This window comes from Galleria mellonella, unplaced genomic scaffold, assembly GCF_026898425.1.
Source record: "Galleria mellonella isolate WM207_F2 unplaced genomic scaffold, CSIRO_AGI_GalMel_v1 utg184, whole genome shotgun sequence".
Classification (NCBI taxonomy): Eukaryota; Metazoa; Arthropoda; class Insecta; order Lepidoptera; family Pyralidae; genus Galleria; species Galleria mellonella.
The window spans coordinates 1,688,916-1,707,060 of NW_026442025.1; the positions used below are offsets into that span (position 1 = coordinate 1,688,916).

Below are 18,145 nucleotides of genomic sequence, written 5' to 3' on the forward strand. Positions count from 1 at the left end.
CGAATTAAATAAATATCACGATATGGAGGTCGAAGAAGAATAATGTATTTGACCCCATTACTAACAATCCCTTTCCCCCCAAACCATAATGAGTACTATCTACAGCTACAGTCTCGAGGAATTAACAAACCTACAAAATATATAATACCTACGCATGAACATACTTACGTAGAAAGCATTATTCAACTTTAATGGACAGCACTAATGCTGTCCATCAAATCGCATCCCTCTCTCTCCCTCTCTCTCTCTCACACACTCACTCAGTAATCTTAAAAGATTCCGATACAATCAGCCTACTATAATTTTAAGCCAAAATACAGGTATTTTTTTAATAGTTACTACGTAACCCAAAGTACATTATAGTTTAAGGACGCTCAATATATATATATATATCTGATATTAAAATCCGTGCCATTCAGCAAACTGCTCGAAGATTTCAAATAACATCGTATTTAAATTACAAGATACAGATACATAACGCTTTAGTTCTCAAGAATAGTAATACAATACGATGTCGTCACAGAGTATTCTGTATTAGCTATGGTGCTATTCATATCTGTGGACATCAATTTCTGCATTCTATTAAATAGCTTCACGTACGCCTATTAGACTTTCTAGACCACACTGAACCCCTTAAAAAAGAACAAATAAGGTGTTTTATTGAAATAGAAGTACAAAAGAACAATAAATAAATGTTATTTATGTTTATTTATATGTTTTTGTACATTCACTTATAGATATGTTTTTTCTTTAATGGATGACAATGGAATGGCAACCCCACCCGCGCTAATTGAAGGATGATAGGTGAGGATGAAGTATAATCGTGATAATTAAACTAGAATTGTAAAATGGAGGTCGACCTAATAAGGCATATTGTTAGCAATGGGGCTGTCAAACTCCATTGCTAACAATTCCTTTCCCCCCACTTATAAATATTAGGTTATATCAAAAATGTACTTATCCCTTAAAGAGATTTCTCCTAGTAAATATTGAGAACCCGAAAGGAGTAAGGAAAAGGGTTTTTATGTAAAGCATAACATTGCTATAGTATAATCAAATAAATTGAAAAGTGTTTAATTTAATAAAAGATTACTTATTATTATTATTTTATTTTATTACTATATAATTATGGAACAAATAAATCGCCAGCTCGTCTTGCACCAACTACAATACCTTCCCAAGTTTCACGGCACACCTGCTCAATGTAAATTGGGTTTAGATGGAAACCATTAAGACCCCCGGCGAGACCAGGCAACTCATAAGTGTAAGATAGAGGGACACCAATCAAATGAGCGTAGTCCTCGGCTGCTCCAGATGCTGCATATCCAATTACGAGTACAGCATTACCAACTACATATCTAGGGAAATTAGGTAAGGCATGGGCGGCGATGGCATCGGCCATAGCGACTCCAACCACGTGGAGTGCGAAGGCGTTATTGGACAAACTGCCATCATGCCCCCACGGGTAGAGAATCATACTTCCGTAGCTATGCATAGTTAGGTACAGAGCTAGTCTGTGGAGGTTCTCTTGCAGAAGGCTTTGGACTACCCGTGTCTCGACTTCGGAGAAAGGTCGGCTGCCAGCGTAATTGTCAGCACAAGCAACATTGCTAGTTCCGACTGTGTTCCAGAAGAAATCGTAGTTGCGGTTACCGTCGACTCCTGGACAGGTGGTACTAATACTGCTTTGGTCAGTAGAACGGGTCTTACGCCAAAAGCGAGTCTGAAATATAATATACCAGAAATCAAAACAAAATTTTAAAACTAGAAAAGTTTATCAGTAAAATACCTATTCAACAACATTGAAAGACTTAAATAAATCTTACTAGCTTTTACCCGCGACTTCATTCGTGTGATAGAATTATGTTCACAGTTCGTGATGAAAGGTAATATTTGTCCTTTTTTTTTTCATCTCATATTTTTTTTTTTTTTATATAATTTAGAATGGCAAACAAGCTGACGGCCCACCTGATGGAAAGTGGTAACCGTCGCCTATAGACATGAGCAGTACCATGGACATAACAGAGTATACTGTTTCGCCCATGATACCCCCCATGCGTTGCCATTCCTGAGGACTCAGGTGTTATTCCTCCGTACCCAGTAAGTTCACGCCATATCCCACCCTTCAAACCGAAACGCAGCCATACAAACAACTGCTTTACGGTTGAAACACGAATGGGACAGAGGTATCCAAGCAATCGATTTTGTACAGTCTTCCTCTGGTAAATGCTTTGTTTGTCATCTCTTAAAACTCTAAGTGGAAATAAACAAACTGACTTTCTTATTTTTTTTTTTTTTTATAGAACTTAGAATGGCAAACAAGCTGACGGCCCACCTGATGGAAAGTGGTAACCGTCGCCTATAGACATGAACAGTACCATGGACATAACAGAGTATACTGTTTCGCCCATGATACCTGCGTTGCCATTCCTGAGGACTCAGGTATTATTCCTCTGTACCCAGTAAATTCACGCCATATCCCACCCTTCAAACCGAAACACAGCCATGCAAACACAATTGCTTCACGGTTGAAACACGAATGAGACAGAGGTACCCAAGCAATCGACTTTTGTACAAAGTCTCCCTCTGGTAATAATATTTATAATATTAGTACAGATTGATTACGTTCTGTTTTTTTTGTTGTTTATTCGTTGCCCTTAATCTGGGAATGCTCTGATTTTATTTCCTAATCTCACAGAATAGAAGTTATTTTATTATAGATATACTTACAAATGAAATTGGTATTTTTTTAATGGATGATAATGAAATGGTAACCCTGCCTGCGCTATCGATACACGCCAGGGCACCAGTGAGAGTTGATTGATGAGGATGAAAGGGCAGGTCAGTTAGCCCATCGTAATAATTTCATTAGAATTAACCACGATGGTTTCCAGGGGGGACCACGTAGAGTTCGACCTGTTAGGGTATATTGCTAGCAATGAGTCCCCGATTACTGACAATCCCTTTCCCCCCTGAAATTGGTATTTATAGGAAACAAAGGTTTAAAAATGCTCTAAACGACTAAACCGGTCAGGTATTTATTATAAAACATTTTTTTTTTGGACAAGCACAAGTGTTTTATATAATCAATATGTACACAAAATTCCACCACGTGCCCACAGTCATGACTGTTGACAGAAATCGTAGATATTATTTACAATTTGTTTACGAAAACAGATTACCAAGAATTACGTTAAAAATGATTTGCAAACACTGAAGTTAATGTGAACTGAAATTAACTCCACAACAAAACTGAGAAGTCGAGGAATCCTTTGAAATAAGCAACTGCCGTTAATTCGCTTCCGTTTCTACATATATTTTTGTGCATTTATTTTTAGATTATTAATATAAGCTTTTTTAAATTATTCATGCAATTGTCTTCATGTGTATTTATCGGATTTAAAATGTATTTCATATATATATATTCGGTAAAATATGAAATACCAGAGGGAGACTTTGTACAAAAGTCGTTTGCTTGGGCATCTCTGTCCCTTACGTATTTTAACCGTAAAGCAGTTGTATTTGCATGCCTGTATTTCGGTTTGAAGGGCATATGGCAGTGAATTTACTGGGTATAGAGGAATAACACCTGAGTCCTCAGGCATGGCAACGCATGGGAGTTTCATAGGCGAAACAGTATACTCTGTTATGTCCATGGAACTGCTCGTGTCTATAGGCGAACGTTATCACTATTCCATCAGGTGGGCCGTCAGCTTGTTTGCCATTCTTTGTTGCATTAAAAAAATATCAAGCAATGCATTCTCCACAATAAATAGATAAATATATAGTTAGATATTTAATACTTGAACACAACATACATGAATGGTAAACACAGCACAAATAACAAAACTTATAACTAATTATTTAAAAAAATATGCATATACATATATACATACAAACACATACAAAAGCATACAAAAAAAAAGAAAGAAAAAAAAACAGAGTAAATATAACAAATAGGAGTGATTCTGTCTATGCAGTATACACTTCTCTTTATTTTTGGAGCGATGGTCAAAGTATGGGACCCGTCTCAGCATATGTCACGGCTGGGCACAACAAAGCCGCAACGTTGGTTTTCAGTGGACCCCAGGTGTAAAAGATGTGAATGACGGACGGATGCGCCTGTTTCGATTTATATGTATTTTACATATATAAACCATGTTAACTAAACGTGATATGTTTATTGACATATGTATCTCAAATAAAGATAAATAACATGCCTACCCAAAATGTTAAGAACTTTAAGTGTTAAGAAATGTGGACATGAAGGAGAATGAAAAGGGCATGCTGGACAGAAGTAACGAACAAGGAAGTCTTGACAAGGGTAAATGAGAAACGAATATTAATAAAAATAATAGAGAATAGACGAGGCCAAATACTGCGTCACCTTATACGACATGACGATTTTTTAAAGAATATAGTAAAAGGAAAAATAGAGGATAAAAGAGGAAGAGGAAAACCGAGGAATATCCTTATAGGACAGATAAAGGAAACACTAGGTGTCATGTCGTATAGGAAGGTCAAAGATATGGTCTGGGATAGAACTGGCTGGAAGACGATGCATGAATTAATTGTACCGATAAGAAGAAACTCTTAAATGAAAAGAAAGATATAGTATCTAAATTGAATGTGTGCATTTTTTTTGATGGGTGAAAATGGAACGTTAACCCCGCCTACGCTAACGGGATATGCTGGCGGAGCACCAGTGAAGGGTGATAGATGAGAATGAAAACAGGCTAGTTAGCCCATCATAACGAATTCACAAGGAATTAACCAAGATAGTTTCCAGAGAGAACCGCGAGCAGGTCAACCTGGCTGGATATATTGTTAGCAATGGGGTTCTTAGCCTCCATTACTAACAATCCCTTTCCCCCCAAATGTGTGCCATTATTGTACTTATCATTTCATCATATCAGCTATTAAATATCCACTACTGTACTAGACATCTCCCATAGCCTTTGGGGGTTTTGACAACAATACCCTATACCATATACCATACCATAGTAAAATTTGATAAATGTCTCTGACTACCCCAGGAGTTATAATCATTCCAATGTTTATCTTATTATTAAATTAACAATACATCCGTTGAAAATATCTATAATTAACTTAGCAAAGAATTTAGCGCTCATAAATCATGCAGCGCAAATGTCTAAAAGTTAATTTAATTCTCTCCAACAACTTACTTGCAAGTATTGTACGAAAAGGTGAAAATCGTTTTTACCAACTTGCGGACTCTGTACACTGATTAAGTAAATCGTCAGATGTAAAGTAATATAACAACAAAGAATTGTTTCAATACATAAAACAGTCTTTAATGAGATTGGTCACTACGCAAAATTGGACACGATATATGTACTAGATGGCGCTGAAATCGCGACTTGTGGTTTTGTTGATTATTTTGTAATTATAGATAACTTGAAGATAATTACTAATTTCTAAATTAGTGAGTGGATTTCATTATTATGCATTATTTGTGAAGTGACAGATAAGACGCGATCTTTTCTTTTGTTCCCGATCATCGCTCTCACAGACTTTGTAAATAGTTTGAAATGTTTTTTAAATTTTTCTTAATAGACATAGTTTATAATAGTAACATTATAATAGTACAAAATAGTTAATAGTTTATAAGAAAATAGTGATAGAGACAGAAAAAATAGATAAAGATAGCTGATATGTAATTATAGGGATTGGCTATCGACCCAACGTAATCTCGTAACAGGTTGGGAATAGTGATTCGAATGGGTACATCTTTATTGCATTATAACTCACACACTCGCAATGTTCCTTACTAGTACGTGTAATACAAAATTGTAACATACAAGAGAATAAAGACAAACATTATGAAATAATTATTAATAACCACAAATGTCGATTCTAACGCCATCTAGCATTTTTATGTCAATTTTATTTAATGACCAATCGCTTAAGGTTACACTGAATTCTTTTTTTGAAAAAGGGTTAAGTCGTCATCGTATTTCTTTTATAAATATTACTCACGTCTGTAAAAGTGTATTTATATCCGTCTGGATTAACTACAGGTAACAGGATCCAGTCGAATCGCTCCAGAAGATCGGTTTCTGTCACGTCTTCTAGCAGCTTGTGTATAGCCCACGTAACTGTGGGTGGAGCGATCCATTCTCTTGCGTGAATACCACCATCAATGAAGATGACTGGCTTGCTTTCATCCTCGAAGTTTGTGGTGGAGATTTTCAAGTAATATATGGGGCGGCCTTCGAAGGAATTGCCACCAGAGACTAAAGTGGCCCTATCGGGGTAACGGTTAGCAACATCAGCGAGATAAGCATAAATCTGGAACAAATGTAACATTATTAGTTTCTCGCGGATTTACCCGCGTACATATGTATATAAAATATACTTATCCTATGTTACCTTTTTTTTATGCAACTTAGAATGGCAAACAAGCTTACGGTCCACCTGACTGAGAGTAATAACCGTCGCCTATAGACATGAGCAGTACCATGGACATAACAGAGTATACTGTTTCGCCCATAATACCCCCCATGCGTTGCCATTCCTGAGGATTCAGGTGTTATACCTCTGTACACTGTAAATTCACTACCATATCTCTTTCTTCAAACCGAAACACAGCCACAACTGCTTTACGGTAGAAACACGAATGCGACAGAGGAACTCAAGCAAACGACTTTTATACAAAGTCTCCCTCTGGCAAACAAGTACAAATAATTACAAGAAAATATTACACTGAGAAAACAATGGGCATCCTTATCACTAAGAGCGATGTCTTCCAAGCAACCTTTGGTTGGAGAAGACCAACTGACTTGCATTCATTCTCACCTATCATTTCTACTGGTGCCTTGTCGGTGTATACTGACAGCGCAGGCGAAGTTACCATTCCATTATCACCCATTACAAAAAAGCTGGTTGGAGAAGAGTCATTCTTATTTCATACTCACCTCGTCCAAATCTTGATAATTGTCGTATGGCAACTCTTTACCATTACGAGCGATGTTCTTTTGCCTTCTTGTCTCGATGGCTATATCATCCATATCCAAAGCACTGAAATATTCAGATAAATGATTAGATACTTATTTATTTATGAAATCTTTTTTCTTGTCAACAATTTGTATGTTATTTAGAATTACACATCTCTTTAATTGTGTTTGAAATCTAATTATGGACATTTTTAACTTGGTAAGAATAGAGATACTGCTTTTAAGAACTAGTGATTAAATTTCTATAGTTACTGTAGTTAACTTTATTGAGGTATTTTTCCAACCTAACGCGTTCAAGGAAGAAGGAAATTTTCAATTCGGCTTTTTTTTTGTTTATTACCTCATAACTCCGTTAGTTCTAAACCGATTTTTTTTTGTTTTATCTGAAAAGTAATGCTTACAGATTTGTTTCCTAAAAATCAAAATAATTATTTTTGCCACAATTGAAGTAGTTTTTGTAAAACATGATTTAATTATAAGTTGATTACAATGATTCCCGACCAAATATCTCAGTATACCGATCGTTAGTCTTCCATATTAAAGGCTTTGTTTCAATTGTAACGGAAATTTAAACTTTAATAATGTAAAAATAACTTCAATTTTTAAATAAATTTGACACCGTATAGATAATAAAAACTCAAAGTTTGAAAACGAACGTCTTTAACCAGTGCGTTTTGCCAGTGATGACTTATTAAACCGAAACATAATCCTGCTCAATTGCCCGTATGCAAAAGCTGCAAAATTACTCAGTGGGCTATGGCGAGGGCTATGCTTGAAATTTTTTTTTATACAACTTAGAATGGCAAATAAGCTGACGGCCCACCTGATTGAAAGTAGTAACCGTCGCCTATAGACATGAGCAGTACCATGGACATAACAGAGTATACTGTTTCGCCCATGATACCCCCCATACGTTGCCATTCCTGAGGACTCAGGTGTTATTTCTCTGTACCCTTTAAATTCACGCCATATCCCACCCTTCAAACCATAACCCAGCCATGCAAACACAACTGCTTCACAGTAGAAACACGAATGGCACGGAGGTTTCCAAGAGGTTCTTTACGTATTAGAATCCGAAACGAGAATATTCGCAAAGGAACCAAAGTAACCAACATAGCCCGAAGGATAAGCAAACCGAAGTCGCAATGGTCTAGTCACGTAGCTTGAAGAACCGACAATCGATAGGGAAGAATGTAGGAAGCTCAGGACCATTCCTTATGGCGGTCTATGGGGGAGGCCTATATCCAACAGTGAACAATGGTTAAAATGATGCTGACGAATGATGATGTAGATAATAAACAATAGAATTATGTACATAAGGAAAGTTTTCTATTATACCATCTTTTTCTATTACAATGAGCAGACATCGATAACTATGCTAGTATCTTTACTAATTAATGACGTTGGTGTTAGTATTAGTAATCAGTGTTATCTAATTGTGTTACAAATAAGTTATAATAACATAACATATCTTAAGTATTTCCTGATTAACGTTATTGTAACGTCAATGAATAATATAAATGAACTAAATAAGATTAGTAATGACTGTTTCACAATTATTTTATTTTGAAATTATGGAAAAAATCAATATTTATAAAATATATGATAATATTTACAACTTAGTAATTAAAAAAATATTTAATATAGAATATGAAATGTAAAAAACACTTAAAGTTTTTGAAAATTTACATATATTTTTAGTAACACAATATGACCTAATAGAATTGTTAATAAATAACTGTATGATTTTAAACTTTCGCGTTGTTAACACATATTTTTAAACCACTCAATCGGGACTTAACGCGATGAAAAAGCTTTTATAGATAAATAGTATCTACATACCTGGATAGATGATACACACCTACATACGTCGATTGCACCACGTCATGTCCTGTCGTGACCACGACGTGGTGTAATCCACATCGAAATGTTGGCAATAACGAAGCAGATATGTACGTACCATTTACCTGTAAAAGCTTTTTCATCGCGTTAAGTCCCGATTGTGTATTTAAAACTTTATGATTGTAAAAAAGTATAACATATCAGCATTTTATCTCGAAGATTTACCCGAAGAGAAATACCGGATCAAATTACAACATATTAGTGCAAGAGAAGTAAAATACAAATAAAACCCTAAGGCAAGCTACTTTATCAGTTATAATAGGCTCATATCAACCTCTTATGGGAAAAGACCGTAAATTATTACATTTAGCTTCTTTTCGATTGTAAATTTGATAAAACAATCTACAAGTCCACTAAACGATGTTAAAATTTTTCTTTCATCATTTCCAAAATTTAAGAACGTCAACTCACGCTTTCACATCAGCAGAGTGGATCCTGTAAGTGATGTTTCTTTCCTCCAGCGCTTTGATGAATCCATCTTGGTGTTCTGGCTTCACGAGGACCACACCCTCTCGTTCTAAATTAGCATATCCTAGAACGTCCACCTCAAATTCTTGGCCTAAGGGACCAATAGATCGCAGTTGCTCCTGGGATTTTGGTCCTACATAGTAGGATTTCCATCTGAAATTTTTTTAAGAGTAAACTTCTAAGTTATAAATATAATAATAATTTGCAAATTTAAACAAACAATAAAGTTATCGAAAAATAAAATTATGCTAATATGAATGAATTAAGGATAAATAATCATATGGAAATTCTAACTGTAACGAGATCAGTTCTAGGCAAAGTTACATAATTTCGTAAACATATATAGAATTATTTAGATAGTTTTCAGAAAATGTAATTCCTGTCGAACTTCGGTGGACCTTACAACTATGCTTTTGACTTCGAGTCTTCAGACAAGCCGATGCCCCCAAAATATAGAAGAAATCATTTTAAAAAATACGTACATTAAATTTTCTAAGGACTTAGAACCAAAAAAAATCACAAATTACAAATCTGACTTGTCGAAAATCACTCTTTCATGTTTATATCAAGAAGTTAAAAAGTCACTTTACATGAATCATAATGCTATTGTTTTTATATAATCACCATCAAGTTTAATAGTCATCTACCGTAAAGGCATCTAAATTTTAACGAATGATTACAGAAAAATAATAGTAATAATGATTCTTGCAAAGAGATTGCTTTAACTCCAAGTCGTTTCAAGTTTATAAATACTAAAAAGCAACTAACCCCGCGTACTGTTCATGTTTGGCGTACACCGCCACACAGAGAAGTAACACTGCCAACACCTTCATCGTTCCACCACATCCACTATTTAACAAAAAGTCTAAAACGTTAGTCTTTATATCTTCTCATGATGCTGATAAATTTATAAGTATCAATTAATTAGATATGCATACATGTACCATAATCAGATAATTGTTGATTTCTATAAAATATATCGTGATTTGTAAATAATTTGATCCTAATCATTTTTGATTGTGATTTCCAAGTCATTTTACGATAAGCATTCTATAGAAACGCATCAACCAATAATAGCTTTAAAAATGACTGAGAAATTAGCTAATTGATAGTATTCCTTTCGTGTTGTGAGAATACCATCTGAGAATACATCTGAGAGTACCATCGACTCCAATAACTGAAATATCCGGATGCGAATCCAGTAGGAACGAGTTATTGAAAAGTAAAATATTTCAACCTCTTAATCGCTTTAAGACTCTAAATGCAGACTTACGCACTCTAAAATATTTATAATAAATATATATCAATCAAATATGATCATTTAGATTCATTACTATTATACAAATCAGCTATCATGTTTTGTTAAATTAAATCTAGGATGTATTAGATGAATATATAAACATAATCGATGTAGCTTAAAAAAATATACAGTATGGCAATTGACAGATAATATATTTCGTAGAATCAATGACTGATTAAAAAGAAAGGTCCTTAAATTTTGAAGACAAACCAATAATAATATAATATAGGGCATATTAACATATGTATGATGGAAGCCACATGATGGAAAATGACTACCATCGTCTATGAAAACCTGCAGCACAAGAAGAGTTATTTATACGTTGCTGGTCTTATAAATATTTATAAGCACATTGTTTTAAAATATTATATTATAAAAGGGAAACTAAAAACGGGATATGTTTCCATAATCAATCAGATGTATGAGATAGGAATAATTAGAATGCACTGCCACTGGTAGTATGCCATGCACCCAAGGAATGTGGGTAAACTCTATGGTGTGAAGCATGATGGTAAAAAGGTGATGATGGCATTAGGTCATAATATCAGGTCGGGTAATATAACAAGACAGAACAATAAACTTCTTGTTTTCGTATTAAATTTTATGCCACTAACTATTAATGACATGGTTAAAGATGTTACAGTTTGTCAATGATCAATATATTTGATACAGTTTTACAATTAACTTTAAGAGAACTCCGTGAATGTAATAATACAACAAAACAAAGAGGTTTCATAAAAGAAAAACGATATTTTTATTTCAATAATAAAACATGTTTGTATATGAATATTTAATAGAACATTACAAAATAGTATTTACAATATTGAAATTTAATTACGATGTGCTAATGAAACGAATAAATCTCCAGCCCTTCTTGCACCTGCAACAATGCCTTCCCAAGTTTCACGGCACACCTGCTCAATGTATATGGGATCTAGGTGGAAACCATTGAGACCACTAGAGAGTCCGGGCAGCTCGACGGTGTAGGATAGAGGAACACCAATATAATGGGCGTAATCCTCGGAGTCTCCAGATGTTGCATATCCAATCACCAGCATAGAATTACCTACTACATATCTACGGAAATTAGGTAAAGATAATTCGGCGATTGCATCGGCCATAGCGACGCCGACCACGTGAAGAGCTAATGCGTTGTTAGAAAGACTGCCATCATTTCCCCATGGGTAGAGAATCATGCTTCCATGACTGTGCATCGTTAAATACAGGGCCAGTCTGTTGAGATGTTCATGCAGAATACTTCGGACTACCCTCGTCTCGACTTCAGAAAATGCTGTACTGCCCGCAAACGTGTCAGAACATGCATTGTTGCTTGTTCCAACTGTGTTCCAAAAGTAATCATAATTGCGGTTACCGTCGACACCTGGACATGACGTGCTTATACTGGTTTGATCGGTCGAACGTGTTTTACGCCAAAAACGAGTCTGAAAGAAAGAAGAAAATAAATTAAAAGAATGGTTTTTATTATACCACTAAGGTGGTAAACATATAACTTGTCTTATGGTAAACGGTCACTATAGCATAAGAATGTCATGTATTCTACCTCTAAAAGCGGAAATATTCGCATTATTTATGAAAATAAAAAATAAAATAAAAAGGTAAACTAGAGTATCTTATTTTTTAAATTTTACTAACAGTTGTAACAGATATATAAACAGAAATTTATTTGAAGGGGTACTTCTTTAAGTATATTAGCAAATTAACATTAAGTATATTCGTTGATAATATTAACATAAGACTCTCTAAATCGCTAATGGAACATCATATTTTAATGTAATAACTACCACACACGTACGCACGCACGCATGCACGCAAGCACGCGCGCACGTATGCACGCACGCACGCATGCACACTCTCTCTTTCTCACTGCTCATGATCAAAGGTCACGAATTGATTCAGAAACTAGTCCAGCTTATTCGATTTAATGACACGTAAGTTGATCCGATAGTAATTACATTTAAAAGATAAAAATGTGTCAAAAGAATAATTTTGGAAAATTTTATAAAATTTCTTCAAAAAGTCGAACGACTATATTTTATAATACTACTCACGTTGGTGAAAGTGAATTTATATCCGTCTGGGTTAACTACAGGTAACAGGATCCAGTCGAATCGCTCCAGAAGATCGGGTTCCGTCACATTTTCTAGAAGCTTGTGTATGGCCCAAGTGACTGTGGGAGGAGAAATCCACTCTCTTGCATGAATGCCACCGTCAATGAAGATAACTGGCTTGCTTTCATCCTCAAAGTTGGTGGTAGAGATCCTAAGGTAGTTGATAGGGCGACCTTCGAAGGAGTTCCCACCAGTTACTAGAGTGGCTCTGTCGGGGTAACGACGGGCAACATCAGCGAGATAAGCATCAATCTAAAACAAATAAAAATAATAAAATTTAAACAAAAAATATGCTCACGACTGTAATCTCTAATGAGTAGGCATGGGCAATATGGATACCGATCCGATATCTATACGAGTATATTGGGTTCCTGTACGCATTGATGGCGGAGAAAAGGTTATCATCCATTTAAATATCACTCACAACAGTCGGATATCTATTTTCATATATGTTAAAAAAAATCTGTTATCCAATATTATTTTTACGATAAAAAACTTTTTTTACAAGTACACCAAGATGGATCCACCAGGGCATTGGAGGATTGGGATTGCTTACAGGATAGATCCCACATAATAATAAATTTCATAGTGATTGATTAAGCTGTTAAGAACACTATAAGGTAAAAAAAAACAAACAAACAAACAAACACACTTTCACATTTATAATATTAGTGAGGGTAATAATTAATCAGGAATAACAAACATCGATACAGTATAAGTATTAACGCCTAAAAATTGGATAATTTTCCATAGAAATTGGAATAGATTTTAATTAAGACTTAGATCATAAAAATGACTAATAAGGAAAAACAGTTAAAGAAATAGTTTTATATATTTTCCTACTAGCCTTTAAGTATCCACTACTGAACATAAGCCTCCCCCTTAGGGGATATATATATATATATATATATATATATGTATATATATATATGTATATATATATATGTGTATGTGTATAAGTTTTTATTTATTAATGTTATATTATTATTAATTTACTTTTATTATTTACATATGTAGGTATATAGAGCTGTTTTTATTGTGTTATATATTCAATTTTTTTTTTTTTACTGGGTATTATTTAGTTTATATTTAATTGTACGGTTATTACCCTTATACATTCTACAGTTTTATTTCAGCTTCTCAAAGGTTGACTGTAAGAGATCCCTTTATGGGATAAGTCCGCCATTGTATACTAAATCATTTACTAGTATTTAATCTGAGTTATGTACAATAAAGATTTTTACAATTACAATTACAACTATTTATCACGGAAAATTTTATGGAAAAAATAACCCGTTTTTCTCAAAGCATTTCTATGGAGACACTTTATCTATATATTCTAAAAGTACAACAAGTTATCTAAAAGTAACTTCTGAGCATTATTATTGACAATGCTGTGGTTTTTAATAGTATTTGTTTGTTTAATTTTGTTTATATTTGTTTAATTTTAGTATTGTCTAATTTTGTGTTTTGTTTACTTGTGTTTTATTTTGTGCAAATTCTAGTGGCTACCAAATTACTATTTAAGTATATAATTATGTATTATTTTAGCTGTTTGTTTGCCTTAAATAAATAAATACAATATATCAATATGTTGTTGCGAATGCTACATTTAGACTTACCACTTCAATTTCTTGATAATTGTCGTAAGGCAACTCGATACCGTTTCTGGCAAGATTCTCCCGTCTTCTCGTCTCAATGGCTGCGTCATCAAAATCTAGAGCACTGAAAATATTTATTAAAGAAAATATTTGAATAATCACTATATAGTATAGAACAAAGTCGATTCCCGTCTGTCTGTCCTTATGTATACTTAGACCTTTTTTTTTTTGATGTGTGAAAATGGTACGGTAACCCCGCCTGCGCTAACCGGATACGCTGGCGGAGCACCAGTGAAGGATTATAGATGAGAATGAAAACAGGCCAGTTAGCCTATCATAATGAATTCAATAAGAATTGTTCACGATGGTTTCCAGGGGGAACCACGTAGAGGTCGAACTGGTTAGGTATATTGCTAGCAATGGGATTCTCAGTCTCCATTACTAACAATCCCTTTCCCCCATGCTTAGAACTTTAAAACTGCGCAACGGATTTTGATGCGGTTTTTTAATAGATACGATTGATTCAAAAGGAAGTTTTATATGTATAATACATGCATAATAATAACATTATAATTTTAGAGGTTTCTAATGTAATGTCGTAATGTAATGGGGGATCGGCGACGCTATTTAGTTATTTAGTAACAGCATTGCACCCGTACAAAGCCGGGGCGGTCGCTAGTATCTACAATAAATTAAACTAGGAATTAGCATAATCATAACTCTTCACAATTAAGCAGTCTGTTTTGAAAATTTATCTTGCTAACAATGTAACTTGGCTCTAAAAAAATAATTGGTAATTATATTTCTGCATTTTTTATAGCATCTGGAATCGACTCTTCTGTAACAGCCATAATTATTATGATATCTTGGCATCATTAATATTGTAAAAAGCAAAAACAGTTGACAACTCTCTCACAATTAACCAGTGTCCAAGTTCAATTAAATTATTTTGGTTATTAAGAAAGCAGTCCAACATTGAATGGACTGCATTTTTAGTAAACATATTTAACATACCAGATTTTATAAATCATATAATCACAAAGAATACTATCAAAAATAAGAGTGCCTAATAAAATTTATGCTTTTCTATGTATTCTAATTGTTAATGTTTTATTTTATGTATTATATATTAGCTATTGTCCACGGCTTTATATATTTGATGCTGTGTTTCCCTTTAAGTTGAAATTATCAAAAATCCTTTCTTAATGGCAGCATCCATTTATACCATCCATTTATACGTTATAAAATAAATTTATGTTTCAAATCTCAGCATTCTAGACATAGTAGTTTTGGATGATCATTGATAGCTGGTCAAGACAAACGATTTTATAAATATAGATTAAACTAGATCAAAGAATTCATAATTCAACTCACGCTTTCACATCTGCAGCGTGGATCCTGTAAGCGATTCCCTTCTCTTCCAACGCCTTGATGAATCCATCTTGGTGTTCTGGCTTTACGAGAACCACACCTTCTTGTTCTATAATTGCATGGCTTAGAAAGTCCAACTCATATTCCTCGACTAAAGACCCAATGAACTGCTGTTGCTCTTGGGATTTCGGTCCTACGTAATAAGATTTCCATCTGAAATTGAATTTGTTAATATAACCCTTAAGTCTTGGGAGAGATTTTGCCTCACTATTTGTATGCTACCGCTTGTACATTAAACTATTTTTTTTTTATTGTTAGGGAGGCAAACAAATAGGCGGTCCACCTGATGGAAAGCGGCTATTATTGCCAATAAACAGGTGTTTATAAGAGATACAAGAAGAGTTGTTTGTGCATTTCCGGCTTTTCAAATGTTTATAGGCACATTTTTCGAAATCTCTCATATTTTTTTTTTTTTTTTTTTTTACAACACAGGGGGCAAACGAGCATGCGGCTCACCTGATGGTAAGTGACTACCGCCGCCCATGATCACCCACAACACCAGCGGCATTGCAGGTGTGCTGCCGGCCTTTTAAAAAGGAATATACTCTTTTCTTGAAGGTTATGTTGTCGTATCGGTTCGGAAATACTGCTGCTGGAAGTTGATTCCAAAGAATGGTTGTGCGTGGAAGAAAGTGCCTTGAAAAACGCACGGTGGAAGACCGCCACTCGTCCAGATGATTGGGATGAAACTTTAGTTTGTGGCGGGTTGTACGGTGGTGAAAATCAGCAGCAGGTATCAATCCGAACAATTCCTCAGAACACTCCCCATGATAAATTCGGTAGAAGATGCACAGAGATGCAACATCTCTGCGCAGTTTCAATGGGTCAAGTCGGACAGTAAGGCGTTGACTATCGATAATTCGAGCCGCCCGACTTTGAATGCGGTCTAACGGAAGGAGTTGGTACTGTGGCGCTCCTGCCCACAGGTGAGAACATATTATATTGAACTCAAAGGAATCGTTTAACTTGATGCCTACGACCACTTTCTACCATCATGCAGTTCGCCACGAACAGAAAGTTCAACCCCATACCTTATACATCACGCTTCGCATACAAGGCGATTTCAGAGATATTTACTCTTACAAAAGCCTAGGTTATGGAATGAGGAGTCCATTTCACTGAAGTTTTTCAAGAGACTACAGTAAGAGATTCTTCGAAAAAGGAGTAAAAAGATTTCTTCAGAGTCTTGCTTCGCAATTGTAATGTTCCTAGTGTTGCAGATGTTCAGAAGCCATGTTTGCCACCTCAATGGTATAAAAAAAAATACAAAATAGCAAATATCAATAAAATCTTTTAGTCTTAAAAGCAACCAAAAGTAGTAACGATTTGTTACAATTGATCAGAATAATTGTGCCGATTAAAGAAACTAGATAGGTAGAATATATACATTATCTCGTGCATTGTTATCAATAAATCTGCAACATGATGCAATGTTGCGTTATTATTGCAGAGTATTTAGATATCAATCAAGCTATTGGAACATTGAAAAACTATTGGATAACCTAGACACAGACCTACGTTCAGAAAACACTTTAGAGAACACAGGAACTATAGACTACATCCTGAACTAATTAAAAGAAAGAGAACAAAAAGACGTATCGTAAGCATTTTTTTTTAAGAATAGTGGATTTTGATCAGATTGGATCATTAACAGAAAAATGTCAATAGGAGCAGAAAATGATACTTAAATATACAATAATGATGATGATAATAGTCAATATTACACTAAAGCTCCTTGCGTAATGTAAGAACGTACTAGAAAAGGAATTTTGGGATTATCACAAAACGAGAGACATATCATAATTTACGTACCAATGTAAATTATATTTTCAATAATAGATCTACTCTTAATCATCTCTATCGGGTCCTTTGACTAATAATAATAAGTGCCACACCAATCATCTAGTTGTCAAGTTCGGATACTTCATAACAATGAAAAATCAGGAAAAAGACATTTGAAGACATAACCCAGAACACCAAAACCTAAGCTAATTGAGAAAAGTTAGTATACTAAATTAACCCAACTGGAAATCTCGGGACCTCACCGGACTTAGGACGTGCCTGCTATTACGCCATGGAGGTAGCGGAATAATATATATAAAACACTGAATTTTATTCCCTTAGTATTTTTGCAAGAAAGATTATAAATATACAAACAAACTAACCCTGCATACTGTTCATGTTTGGCGTATACCGCCACACAGAGAAGTAACACTGCCAACACTTTCATTGTTCCACCACAATAAACAAAAACACGATTAAACAACAAGTCTAAACCGTTATAGGCTTTATAGGTTCTCGCGGTGCTGATAAATCAATATCAATTAATTAAACATG

General features: G+C 34.6%; 2 protein-coding genes across 2 annotated transcripts; both read right to left on the reverse strand.

Moving 5' to 3' along the window:
• Positions 1 to 1,093: 1,093 nt before the first annotated feature.
• LOC113522131 (carboxypeptidase B-like) lies at positions 1,094 to 10,240 on the reverse strand. Its single transcript, XM_052893847.1, has 5 exons — positions 10,116 to 10,240; positions 9,291 to 9,500; positions 6,939 to 7,041; positions 6,001 to 6,312; positions 1,094 to 1,723 (listed from the first exon to the last, which is right to left on the reverse strand). The coding sequence occupies exons 1-5, from the start codon at positions 10,178 to 10,180 to the stop codon at positions 1,127 to 1,129; spliced, it is 1,287 nt and encodes a 428-aa protein (XP_052749807.1). The 5' UTR covers positions 10,181 to 10,240; the 3' UTR covers positions 1,094 to 1,126.
• A 1,182-nt stretch (positions 10,241 to 11,422) lies between these two features.
• On the reverse strand, positions 11,423 to 18,101 carry LOC113522132 (carboxypeptidase B-like). The gene is made up of 5 exons (XM_031909174.2): positions 17,974 to 18,101; positions 15,752 to 15,961; positions 14,399 to 14,501; positions 12,717 to 13,028; positions 11,423 to 12,089 (listed from the first exon to the last, which is right to left on the reverse strand). The coding sequence occupies exons 1-5, from the start codon at positions 18,036 to 18,038 to the stop codon at positions 11,478 to 11,480; spliced, it is 1,302 nt and encodes a 433-aa protein (XP_031765034.1). The 5' UTR covers positions 18,039 to 18,101; the 3' UTR covers positions 11,423 to 11,477.
• Between the last annotated feature and the right edge of the window lie 44 nt (positions 18,102 to 18,145).